The sequence below is a fragment of the Apteryx mantelli genome, chromosome 2, assembly GCF_036417845.1.
Source record: "Apteryx mantelli isolate bAptMan1 chromosome 2, bAptMan1.hap1, whole genome shotgun sequence".
In the NCBI taxonomy this organism is placed as follows: Eukaryota; Metazoa; Chordata; class Aves; order Apterygiformes; family Apterygidae; genus Apteryx; species Apteryx mantelli.
This window is the reverse complement of record NC_089979.1, coordinates 86,560,949-86,573,251: the sequence shown is the minus strand read 5'-3', so window position 1 is coordinate 86,573,251 and position 12,303 is coordinate 86,560,949. Positions and strand designations below refer to the sequence as shown.

At 43.2% G+C, this 12,303-nt stretch overlaps 1 protein-coding gene across 2 annotated transcripts; it reads right to left on the bottom strand.

Moving 5' to 3' along the window:
• Positions 1–5,555: 5,555 nt before the first annotated feature.
• Positions 5,556–7,830, bottom strand: LOC106492562 (uncharacterized). Of its 2 annotated transcripts, XM_067292405.1 has the most exons (3): positions 7,502–7,830; positions 7,233–7,318; positions 5,556–6,934 (listed from the first exon to the last, which is right to left on the bottom strand). In XM_067292405.1, the coding sequence occupies exon 3, from the start codon at positions 6,931–6,933 to the stop codon at positions 5,935–5,937; it is 999 nt and encodes a 332-aa protein (XP_067148506.1). In that variant the 5' UTR covers position 6,934; positions 7,233–7,318; positions 7,502–7,830; the 3' UTR covers positions 5,556–5,934. The 2 variants fall into 2 exon arrangements, with proteins under 2 accessions (XP_067148506.1, XP_067148507.1); XM_067292406.1 differs by lacking the exon at positions 7,233–7,318.
• Between the last annotated feature and the right edge of the window lie 4,473 nt (positions 7,831–12,303).

Below are 12,303 nucleotides of genomic sequence, written 5' to 3'. Positions count from 1 at the left end.
CTTCTGTTTTCTTTCTAGTGTTTGAAGTATTATCTCTTGCCTTTTGCCTTTGTTCACAAAGTCTTTGGGAACTGATAACCTATGTGACTTCATCATCTTCCTTAATCTTGACAGGATCTCTAGAAACTCACCTAGTACAAAAAGACTATCATATTCAGTGTAACCCACATAACTTTTTAGAGAATAATAGAAAAAATAACATAGTTGGGCAACATGCTAAGACAACAGAGGAGCAAGAACACTAGCTAAAAATTTTGCTAGAGAGTTTAAGTTTCCACAAATACCAAAGAACAATTGCCAGTACACATCTTTAAAGGCTGTTTTCTTTTAAGCCTTTTCTTCATTAAAAGCACAGTCCAGTATATGTAGGCAGGTGATTCCCACTGAATTAAAGCATGTTTCCTACAAAAGTGCTGTGAAGAAAGATTACTAGAATAATGTTACTGAAAATACTGTTGCTTATTTGTTTTGATGGTATAACATTAGATTCTTGTTTCTTTACCCAAGTTAAGTAGAACTGCATTTTCTACAATTAGGCTGAACAGGATCAACAAAGCTGGTTGTGAAGGAGGATGCCATTCACTGTTATTAGACATATGTAACCTTGTAGTCCAGTAAATCTGGTTGTGGCTGCAGCTTGTAGCAGGACACAGGCTTTGTTTTAGGCTGACAGCACAAGCACAGGACCTGTCAGACCTTGTCTGGGCTTGCCTGGGCCTATCTGGAGATTTGTTTTAGCTTGTAACAGCAGCTATCTAATGACCAGGTCACTACTGCTTGCTTTGTTTCAGTTTTTGCTTAGCTTTGTACATTGTGTGATGTAAGCCTATTGTTATATGTATTTGTAGACAATAATAGAAACAGCTATTCTGTGAAGAATAAGCTATCTATGACCCCAGAATACAATGCAACACAGAGGAGCACAGGCTCCTCTGCAAGAGGACAGGAGCCTTGAATGCACGGGCACAGGGTGATATTGGAGGCTGCAGAGCTGTGAACAACTCACCAGTATCAATCACTGGTCATCAAAAGAAAGCATCCCTGGGAACTTAGTGACACCAGTTCTAGAGGCATCAAAGAGAACAAAGAACAATAAACAACATATGTAAAACAAGTTTCAGATAGCGAATTTGGATATGAGGTGGATTTGCAGACCAGTGAAGAAAGAGCAAGGTGTAACATGCATGCAAACATGTAAAAATGATCCAAGCATCCTAACATGAGAAAGAAGAAACCACCAACATCAAAATCGTATTCCTCCTGGAGAAAGACTCAGGATGCTGATGACTTCCCATAAACACCCATCTGCCAGACTGACTGAAACCGTCAGACTTTGGTGGATAAGCTTAACACCAGAGAAATGGGTAGTTACTAGAAAGTTTGTGTGAGTCTCATTTTAACTCTTTATAATATGAAGTAGATGTGTTAGTATCACTTTAACTGAGCTAATAATAATTCTTTGTTTAGATGGTTAAGACTTTAATTAGATTAACAATAAATTCTTGGCTTTGCATATATGCGCATTGCTTTTGTCCATAACAAGGTTTTAAGTGTAATAAACTTGTAGGAATTCAAGCAACCTATTTTATAACTTAGAAGCAACAAATTAACACATAGAAAAACATAGTCTTTTGTAAATTAGATATAAATATATATGTACCAGTTCATGAGATTTCAACATCCTGGACAGATGAATTCACCAATATTTAGCCTATGCTATTTCAATAACGTCTTTGTGGATGGGTTGTCAAACACTGGAACAGGTTGCCCAGAGAGGTTGTGGAGTCTCCATGCTTGGAGACTCAAAAATTGGGTATTCAAAACCTGACTGGACATGGTCCTGAGCAACCTGTTCTGGCTGACCCTGCTTTGTGCAGACAGGTTGGACTAGACAATCTCCAGAGCTTCCTTCCAACCTCAACAATTCTCTGGGTCAGTGAAAAGCAAATATCTTAAATTAAATTAATTCCATAAAATTAATGAACAGATTTATTTATGAATTACCTAAAAAGCCTGTTTTATCCTAACAAAATAGCATAGTACATTCATAAATATCAGAGAGGAAGAATGTCTGATGAAGTAAGAAACTCCATTCAAATAACACTATAGAACTGTAATTAATATTCCATGAATGTATCAGCTCTGAAAAGAAACCTGAAGCCCATGAATCTGTGTTAGAGAGAAAGGTACAAAAAAGGAAGTGGTAACAGTTTTGATGATCACTTGTTAATGTATAAATAAAGTCCAGCAGTCCTCGAGGGTGTGCATATGTGTAGCTGAGAAATGTGAAAGGTAAGTATGACTTAAGTCAGAATAGTTTGTCCTGTGCTTAAGAAATCACAATCCCAAAATTTAGGAACAAGGTCAGTCCGGTAAATAAATAACAGTCCATGTTTACAGGAAAATGAAAGCAGCTATTTCAAAGAAGATAATAAATGAGAGGAAAAGGAAGTTGACAAAAGTGAATATATATCAGAGCTAGAAATTGTTGAACATTCATAAGTGAGGCAAAGCCACACCAGGGGAATGCTATGACCTGCAAAGATATGGACAAGGAAATATTTTCAATTAAATTGCAAAGGAAGCCTTAGCTTTTATACTGGTTTCCAGAATAGTTCTAATATTACTGCTATGCTAAGAAAACTGTTAAAAGGTAGTGAAGCCTAGAACATGTCTGGAGGTATAGGGCTTGTTTGTAAATGTTGAATGCAATCAGCATTCAGGTGGTTTTGAATCAAGGTTAACCAATAATGTACTACTGAATTTTTAGACAAGCTGAAGAATACACATAGACTTCAACAAATGCTAAAAAGGTAAAAGATGACTTGAGGTGGTAATTAGTCACTTTTTAGCCTTAAAAAGTTGTCTATAATAATTATAATTCTTGTATCTTAATACCATAAATGAGCTACAATAGCAGTGAAATTTTGAAAAAAAGGATCGAAAGGAACCCCTTAGGGGTTTAATTATCTAATCAGTGTTGTGAAATATCTGACAACAGAGATGAAATGACTTTAAATGTGGCATTTGCTAAGTTGTCAGATGTTGTTATTGAAAGAACTAGTTCAATTTCATTAACAGTTTTTCAGTAGGAGATTGCTTTTTAATGCTATTTTATAACTGTGGGTAGCCCTCTCCCCGTTTCTCTCACCAATCTAATCTCTTAAAATCACATTTCCAGTGACACATGCAATTTTGTATTAATTCAAAACAATTCAAATTCATTAATGTACATTGAAAAATAATTATGTTAAAAATGTTCACTTAAAACTAACCATTTCTCGTGCTTATTTCATTAAAACACATGTAGAATCACTTAAGCAAAAAGCAACTATTTTAAATCCAATTATTAGGTGCTATTTAAAAATTTAACATTATTTTATTTTCACTGCTGGATTATATTGTGCAGCAAGTCATCACTGAGCACCGCAGTAATAAATACAAAAATAATCTGCTGAGGGTCTGGACATGACATCGTCAAGCAATAATAAAATTCTGTAATTTTCAGTGATAATTTCCAAGGTTGTGCCTTTGCCAAGATAATTTTAATAGTTACAATAGAAGCATGGAACAAATAATAAAATAGAATAGATTCAGGTCCCACCTTCTAACATATAGCAATAAAAAGACTCTCAGGGTTGTCATAAAGATCTGACATGAAATAGCATTATTTCATCATGAATAGCAGAATGTTTGTGGTACATTTCAATTTTAACAGAAGACTATCGACTACAACTGATATTTTGACAAAAAGCAAAGTTGAACATCATTTTCTGCATAGGACTCTCCTGAGGTAAAACCCAAACACAGCCCTCTGCTCAGAGGTGCTCTGAGTTCAGGTCCCACTTTGTGCCAGCCCAGAATGCTGTCCCGACATGCCTCTCCGGACATGGTTTGGCGCATGGACCGATGACTCCGAGGAGGAGGAGCTCCTCCCACTTGGCCTGTGCCTGTCCTCCAGGACCACCCCCAGGCTCTGTGTGTGTCCTGCGTGCCTCACACCACACGTGCCCTTTGCCATGATGCCTTTGGCCATCAGCAGACCCCCTGTTGCGAAAGGAGTGTTGCACTTCACTCCTAAGAGGGAAGCAGCACTACGTTTGTTGCAGTAAGACAGCGACTTAACAAAGTTCAATCGTAAACAAGAACGATTTAATGAGGTTTGATTGGCAAGGTTCACTCGGTTTTTTACTGCGTGGAGGACAGGGTCAGATGTGTGTGCAACGGAGACCCTCCCGTTGAGTCACGAGGTTCAGACTGGACCCCCTTGCTTTCTAAACTCCTTCGGAGAGGAGCCTAGGTGCGGCTGGATCCAGTCCTAGTCTCAGACTTGGTCAACGGTTTATGTCTAAGGGATTATGTGCGCAGTTAGTCAGAGATATAACTCAGCAAAGTTTTGTGAAGTTCGCAGAAGTTCAACATGCTATTAGTCACTTACTGAGGATTTGTCGCGGGTAAGGAATCTCTCAACCTCGAAGAGTAACCTGGAGAGGTGTCCCTGTCAAGAGGGGGTTCTGCAGTGCAGCCCACTGCCATGCAGGAGAGCTCAAGGGGCTCTGGGCTGCCCCCTATTTATGGGGGGGAGATGATTGACTCATAGTCATATTTGCATACTAGACGGGCTTTAGTAGGTGCATGCTCAACTAGCCCCTACATACGTGCTGTTTGCAGGGAGGTCAGGTTGAGGGGGAGAGAGCACATCAGTGGGGGGCGAATGGAGCACACCGTCACACACCCCCAGCTCAGGCTGTGGCACAGGCTTCTTTGCTTACCGACTCCAACGGGAAGTAAGAAGGGCGTAGAGAGCAGGAAAGAGCAGCAGGCCAGGGAAAAAGAGCAGTGTCTCACTGCCCACACAGCTGGCCACTCGAAAATTTGCCCGAGAAATGAGAAAGCCCAAGCAGTCCTGCCGTGGTGTGCAGGGACCTGGAGGGGGAACCTGATGGGGAAGCAGCAGTATGAACACAACTCTGGCAAGGCCAGGGACTGGACTCATTGGAGTCATGGTCGCTTGTCTTTAGGGAGACTTGAGGAGGCCATGGAGAATCCATGACTCCTTGTGGGGAAAGAGAGGCGGGGGAGGTGTTGCCCGAGGGGTCAGGAAGGAGCAATGGAAGAAGGCCCTGTCTCGGTAGTGTGCCCGGGCTTCTCCCTGCTCAGGGTGAGGAAAGCAAGTGCCTGGGCTGTGGGGGTCAGCCAGGGACCAGAAATGGGCCAGCATCCTCCTTGGCATGCTGCTGTTGCTCGCACTGCAGCTTTTGGCCTCTCTGGGGAACCATGCGATTCTCTTCTTCCTTTTGGATTGTGGGGGTGGTTTTGTTTCCTCTTGGGATTCTCAAGAGATGCGCGCTCAAGCCAGACCGCAAGGCCTGAAAGACATGGCCCCTCATGGTTAGTTTATTGGTTTATTTGCTTGGTAACAAGCAGTAGTGGGCATACAGATGGGTTGAAAAAAGAAAAATAAACAACCCTTCCCCCCGTCGCCCCCACACAAGAATAAAACAACAGAACGGCCTCACCCACCCCCATCCAGAAAGAGTCCTTCTCTTCTTCCCTTTGCCTTTCATTTCCCCCGCTGGACTCGGTGTTAATCCTGCCCTCCACATCTCACAGAAGCGTTGGGGTTGGAAGGCAGCTCTGGAGACCATCTGGTCCAACCCACCTGCTCAAGCAGAGTCAGCTACAGAAGGTCGTTCCTGAGCTTGGAGTAGGCGCTCCTTGACTATCAAGCAGCTCTCTTGCACCCCGCTTCCCTCCAGGGAAGAGTATGCCACGACAGTCTTCCAAGCAGGTCCCTCAACAGGCTGAAGCCTGCTCTCCTGAAGGCCAGGCTTGCGACCCTACTTTTCGCCTTGCTCCCTCCTCGCACCACACTCAACTCCACCATCTCGTGGGTGCTGCAGCCAAGGGTGGCCCTGACTGCTCTGCTGTAACTCACTGCCACACCCTCCTGTCACAGGCAAGATGGAGTCGCAGTCCCTGACACTGCTCTCGCTGTGCCCAGCTGCCCAGGGACCTTTTCTCACCGCCCATGTCAAAGGCAGAGCTGGAGTTGCAGACAAACATCACGTTGTTGTTTTCCTCACTGGGCAGGGATCTTTGCTCACCACCAACACAGCTGGCAGAGCTGGAGGTGTGGGTCCCGATGCTCTTTGTCTGCGTCCTGGCAGCGCCAGGATCTTCACTGCTGCCAGTGTCTTCCGCGGGGCTGGCGGTGTGGCTCTGGCTTCTCTCCCCGCCACTGTGTGCGCCTGAGGTGTAGGCGTGGGTCACGGCAGGGCCCTTTGTGTCAACAAAAGGCCCCAAGGTGCTCACGCTTTGCACCTCGAGGACACAGCTGGAGTCAGGGCTTTTGCCGTCATCCTCTGATGCATCCTCTGAGGCCAGGGAGCTGCAGTTGCTGGCATAGCCCTCGCTGTCCCAGATGCCCAGGGAGCTTGTCTCGCTTGCTGTGTCAAAGGTGAGGCTGACAATGCAGATGGCCACGGTGACCTCTTGTTCCTCGCAGGCCAGGCAGCTGCTCTCCTCTCCTAGGCAGTCAGCAGACTGCAGGCTGGAAGTGCTGCCGGGGCCCACGGGGGGCTGCTCCCTGTGGTGCCCTGAGGTGGGGGCAGCCCTTGGCCCTCTTGCCAGGACAGGTGACACAGGTGGGGTGAGGGTGTTGCCGGCCTCCTGGCACCTCTGGCCGCAGCGAAAGCAGCCCCACACTGCCTGCCACCAGCTCTGAGCCTCAGTGGGGTGCTGCTCCCCCAGCTGCCTCCCAGGACACAGCCCTGTGGGCTTGCAGGAGGACTTGCCCTCCCCGGGAGCTGCTCTCTCCTCTCTCCCCTCCCGAGACTGGCCTTCGCCAGCAGCAGGCTGCACAGCATCCGCCGCTGGCCGTGGGGACACCTTGGCTGTCCTCATCTTCAGCCTCTGCCTCAGCCTCTCCATCCTGCAAATGAGGGGAGCAGGCGTGAGTGTGGCCTCAGGGCCACCTCTCCCTGAAAGCCTCTCCCTGCACTCCCCAGCCATGCCCGGAGACCAGAACCTGCTCTACACACGCACACGCGTGCACACACATGTACACACACACAGGGCTGCACATGCTAGAGGAAGGAGCCACAGCTCCAGCAGAGCCCTCTCTGCCTGCCCACCCCCAGCCAGGCTCCTGCAGAGGCAGGCAGGCACTCGTGTGAGCCAGGGAGCCGCCCGGGGCTGCTCGGGTGCCCTCTCCTCCTCCTAGGCGCTACCTGCTGGATGGCAGAGCTGCTCTGTCGCAGTCCCTCTCTCTTCCACTGCCCGCAGGGACAGTGGGTCGGGGGACGATCCACGCAAACTGTGAAAAGGAGAAGGCGGGAGGAGGCATGAAGGCGGCAAGAAGATTCAGGACAGGTGCCCCTGCTCTCAGCATCTCAGGGTGGGCAGGGGCAGAAGTGGCCTCTGCCAGCTACCCCCAGGGCTTTCCCTGCCCAGCGCTCGGCAGCAGCCCAACACGCTGCCAGCCCAGCAAAGCTCTCACCTGTCCACCGAGGGACGCAGCTGCAGGCTCCAGAGGCAAGGGCTCTGCAAAGGCTCCTTCCTTCACGCTCCTGCCCTTGGAAGCGAGAGCTCATTGCTGGGTCTCGGAGCAGACCAGAGAGCATCGTGGCTCCTCGTCCCCTCTGGCCACCCAGTGGCCGGGGCCGCGCTGAAGCCGCGGCAGCCCCGAGCCCGGCTCCCTGCAGCCTCTTTGTCCGCGCGGGGCAGAGGAGGGAAGGAAGCGGCTCTTACACCGTGCGGCTCACAGGCTCCTGCGCTCGGGGCGCTCGCGCCACAGACACAACTCCCGCTCGGCCGCCGCCAGGGACATCCGCCAGTGCCCGGCTGCCTCCTATTGTGCGCAGGGCCCCACCCAACAATCGGGGGCGGGGCCGCAGCCACGCCCAGCCCTTCCCCCACACATTCCCCGCACTCCATGGGGCCCTGCGAGGCCCCTGCAGTGGCCGCCCTCCTGCTCCTCCCTGTCCTGCGGAGGTCCCTTCTTACCTCAACCAATCTGTGATTTTGTGATTCTGTGATGTAGGTTTTTGCTTTCCTGCATTCCAGCTCTAAGAGAACAAATCGAGGATCATATCTTCATTGTGCTGGACATACTGCAAACATTCAATAAATAAGTAGACATTTTCTTCTCCCAGGAGTTCTTAGTCTAATTTACTGCGACATGTGACAGTGGATTGGAGAAAATGGAGTGGGCTGGAGAGCTTACAGTTAAACAAATGCCTTATTAAACAATACGTAGAATTGTCTTGTTTCCTACTGAAGCCCTCTCAAGTTAGAGGTGTTTTGTTCCATGTAAGAATTAATGACACAGAAAGGAAAAGTTGCTATTATACACTGGATCTGATTTTCCCCTTCTTTAGTCCTTTACACATTATAAAGGAAACACAGGCTCCAAAACCTAATTATCAATGGAAACATTTCCCCTTCTTATGTATTGTTTTGATAGGTGTCAACCACAGAAAATGAAGGTCAGGAGACAATAAGGCCAGAAAGTGTTAAATTACTTGTTAATGTGACAAGAAAACATCTAAATCACCTCAAGACTCCATTACAAACTATTCTTATCCTATGCCACTCTAACTGAGTATATCTAACCATCAAAATTAGGCCCAGTTTTCAGGGAATGTTTGACTCCACAATGTAATGTTATACATTGTGCGTGGAAGATAAATCCAACAGTTTACTCATCTTTATAGAAGACATAGCTTTTAATCAACACAGCACTTGCCTAATGTATGAATTCCTTTTGTTCATTTAAGAGCATGGCAACATGAAAAAAGAAAAAATTACTTACGATGTAAAAGGAGTAGGAACACAACAAATTTATTGAAATCTAGAATGAGATACTATTTTTTGAAATCATTTTCTGAGGGTGCAACATTTTTATTCTTCTGCATGAACTGGGATCTTGTATGCATTATATTGTAGAGCACACATAAATGGACCATTATCACTTATTTTGACCTGGAAGATTTTATAGATAAAGTGATCAAATACAGTAAGTGAGTATGGACTATAATATAGAAAACCAGAAAGCTTAATTGTTTGGTCTCAACAACAAGATTTTTTTCAAGAAAGAGAAAGAGACTATTTTGTGTGTGTTTAAAGTTTATTGAGGAGACTTCATTGCAACTCACTGCTAAGGAATTATGCTTTTAGATGTTCTTAGTTGCTCTCTCTGCTTTATCCATATCCATCTCTAGTAGCTAGCAGTGAGTGTAGTTTTTTGATTCTTTGCATCATGACACTTCATATGATTTAACATTTGAAATGAGTCTGATGTTCCTAAAATACCCCTTTTTAAGTTTTTATATGGTTTTTATGGCACTGCAGAATTAAAAAGTAGGGTGAATTAATTTTCTTATATTGAGAATTGTTGCCTGCTTAGCTTGTGCTATATCAACATGTAGAATGGATATGGGCTTTGCACTCCTGCTTACATTTCTTTATTTGTTTGTATCTAGTGTTCTTGTTTTTGTGTCTAATTCCTTTATCTATGTAAAGGTCATACAGTTAAATTTCAGCCCTATGACCTGGTAAACTCTTCTGGATTCTTTCACAAGCAGGAAATACATACTCTAGTGCTACTTCTTTCAAGAAACGGTTTCCCTTTTTAGGCACTCATGAGACATGATGGAAGCTGAATTGTTCAGCTGAATTATTGAATATCTCAGCTGAAGTTCTTGTGAATGTTCTTCCACTTTTATTCTGTGGTCTGCCTTTCACCCATATGCAATGTTGGCAACCCTCCTGGTGGCATTGCAAAATTTACTATATTCAATGTTACATTAGTAAATATTTAATTTCTTTTCCATTCCTTCAAATTGCACTGTTTTACAATAAAGTAATTGTTTATTTTGTATTAAAATCATAGTCACTTATTTAAGATTTGGTATTACCACTAAATGGAATGTTGAATCTTAATATTTAGTTTTAACATCTGAAATTGAACACATATGTTTCTGGATTACCACAGTTTGGACGTGCATGAGTCCACTCTAAACTAGACAACCTGAAAAATGGAGGCTGAAATTGAGTATTAAATACTTCCTTATTTTCTGTTAATTTGAAAGCTTTCTCTAAAGGTTAACATTAGATTAAAAAACATGGAGGTTTTCCCTACAAATTTCAATTTACTGCAAACTGAAGTTTACTAAAGTGCTTTGCAATTTGCTTCTTGGTTTTTGTTTACATCTTATTTTTATTGCATATATGAATTTGTGAATAAATTATATTGTATTATAAAGTCCTGACTGCTTCTTCATAATTTCACTAGTGTCTTCTCTTAAGTGCTTGTGTATCTTAAAAAAAATCTTTTTAAAAAAACAAGCCCTTTCAGCTTCAGTATGAATTTATTTGGGTTGTTTACTTGTGTGGATATCTTTCTGACTTTAAAAGTTGGGTACTTGCTAAATCAGCAATAGGAACAACAGTTTGACTTTGTTGCACAGGGTTCCAGCACTGAGCAGCTTGTTTTGATAGCGGCTAAAAATGTAGACCACCTCATTTAGGAGATCAATACTAACAAGAAAAATATTGAGTTGTTCAAATACTCACTGTCCCCTGACCAAAGGGCTATTCAGTTTTCACAGTGTTTTTCTTTCACTAACATCATTTCAATGTCCTGTTTACTGTTTGGTCATACAAACAATGTCATTTAGGCAACCTGACTTCTCAAGCTGCAACAGAACATGTTAGGTGGCAATTATATATATCATCATTGTGCCTAATCATTTTCAAATATGCTGCTCTTCAGTGAGAACACATTTTCTCAAAGTGACAAACTCCATTATGCTGATTAATTTTCCTCTGTATGTGGACTACTGTAATAACTCCTGATGGTCAGCCTCTGTTGTTACATGCTAGGATGTCTCTGGATTTTCACCAACTAAAAAATCAAATGTATTTCTTTGTCTCTAGTATTCAACATGTGGATACACCATTTATATATAAAGCAATACAAAATATATATCGTTTCCCTTCCTTTCTTAATGAGGCTTAAAATTCTATCCAAGTTTTTGATCACCACAAAACATTAGAATGAGGTTTTTTAAAGCACTATTCACAATAAAGCCAAGGTCTGCCATGGGGTTTCCACTTATGGAATCCTACAGTCTAGAAATAAGCTACTTGAATGTAAATACGATTCTGTTCTGAATTTAGCCGGCAAAATGTTGGGTTTTCTGGGTTTGATTTTTCTTACGCACTTGGGTATTTCAGAGTTTAGGAATAGAATCCTAGGAATTTTCAAGCTTTTGGGTTGCAGTTCAATATTTTGCATCAAGATTCACAGGGAACATTCATTTTCTTTCCTTCTTGCAAGTTCATTTGGAGAAAAAATGAGTAGGACTGCCTTCCATAGAGTTTTACTGCTCACATGCTATCAGCTGTATTTAGCCACATAATTATCATTTGCATGCATTTAATTTTGCTGTAGTACATTTGCCATGTCATATCTATATTAAGCTATTATTCATTTATTCTTGGTATTGTATAATTAAATTGTTAAGTAAATTGTTTTATTCTGTTACCAAGAAAGCCTTAGTAAAGGTTCCTTACACTCATGTGATTTCTAAGGAAATATCTGGGATTCAAGAGAGGCCTCCATTTTTACCTCCTCTTCTCTGGCTCTTCTCTGCATTATAAATGAGCAAATATCAGATGATTTAGGGAGAACCCAATCATTTCAGCTCAGCATTGAATGTAAGTTGAACAATTGTACATTTATCCAAAACATTTTTGAATTACCCAGACTCCTGCAAAACTGAATATCAAGGGAAGAGGTTTAAATTTTTGTATCTTTGCCTGTACTTCACTCCTATGTCTCCCTAGGACCATGCTTGTATTCTTGTATTTCTGCACTTAGGCCACTGCTTCTTTGCTGGAAAAAAAGAAGGAAGTATTATGGGAAAACCAATTAACTATTAAAGGTTGTTCTGAATGATCCTTTGAAGTGTTTGATATTACTCTGTGTCTGATACTACTAGAGTAAGTCTGATTCAATGTGGCAGTTCTTAAATTCCAGCTGATAGACAACTATACATCTTCTTTTTGGTTTTGAACTGCAGTTATTAAATTTCAGGTTTTGCTGGTTTGCCAAAGGACAAAAAAATCAAAAATGGTTCAGAGATACACAGTTTTATTAATGCCTAAAGATCATTCATGTCATTTTTCTAAACACTTTCTGTTTTAACAAGTGTGGCAGTAGTTAGGAGACAGGTCCAGGAACATGGTGACAAACACAAGCTTGTTTTATGTGTGCACTGAGCTGTATGGATGCAA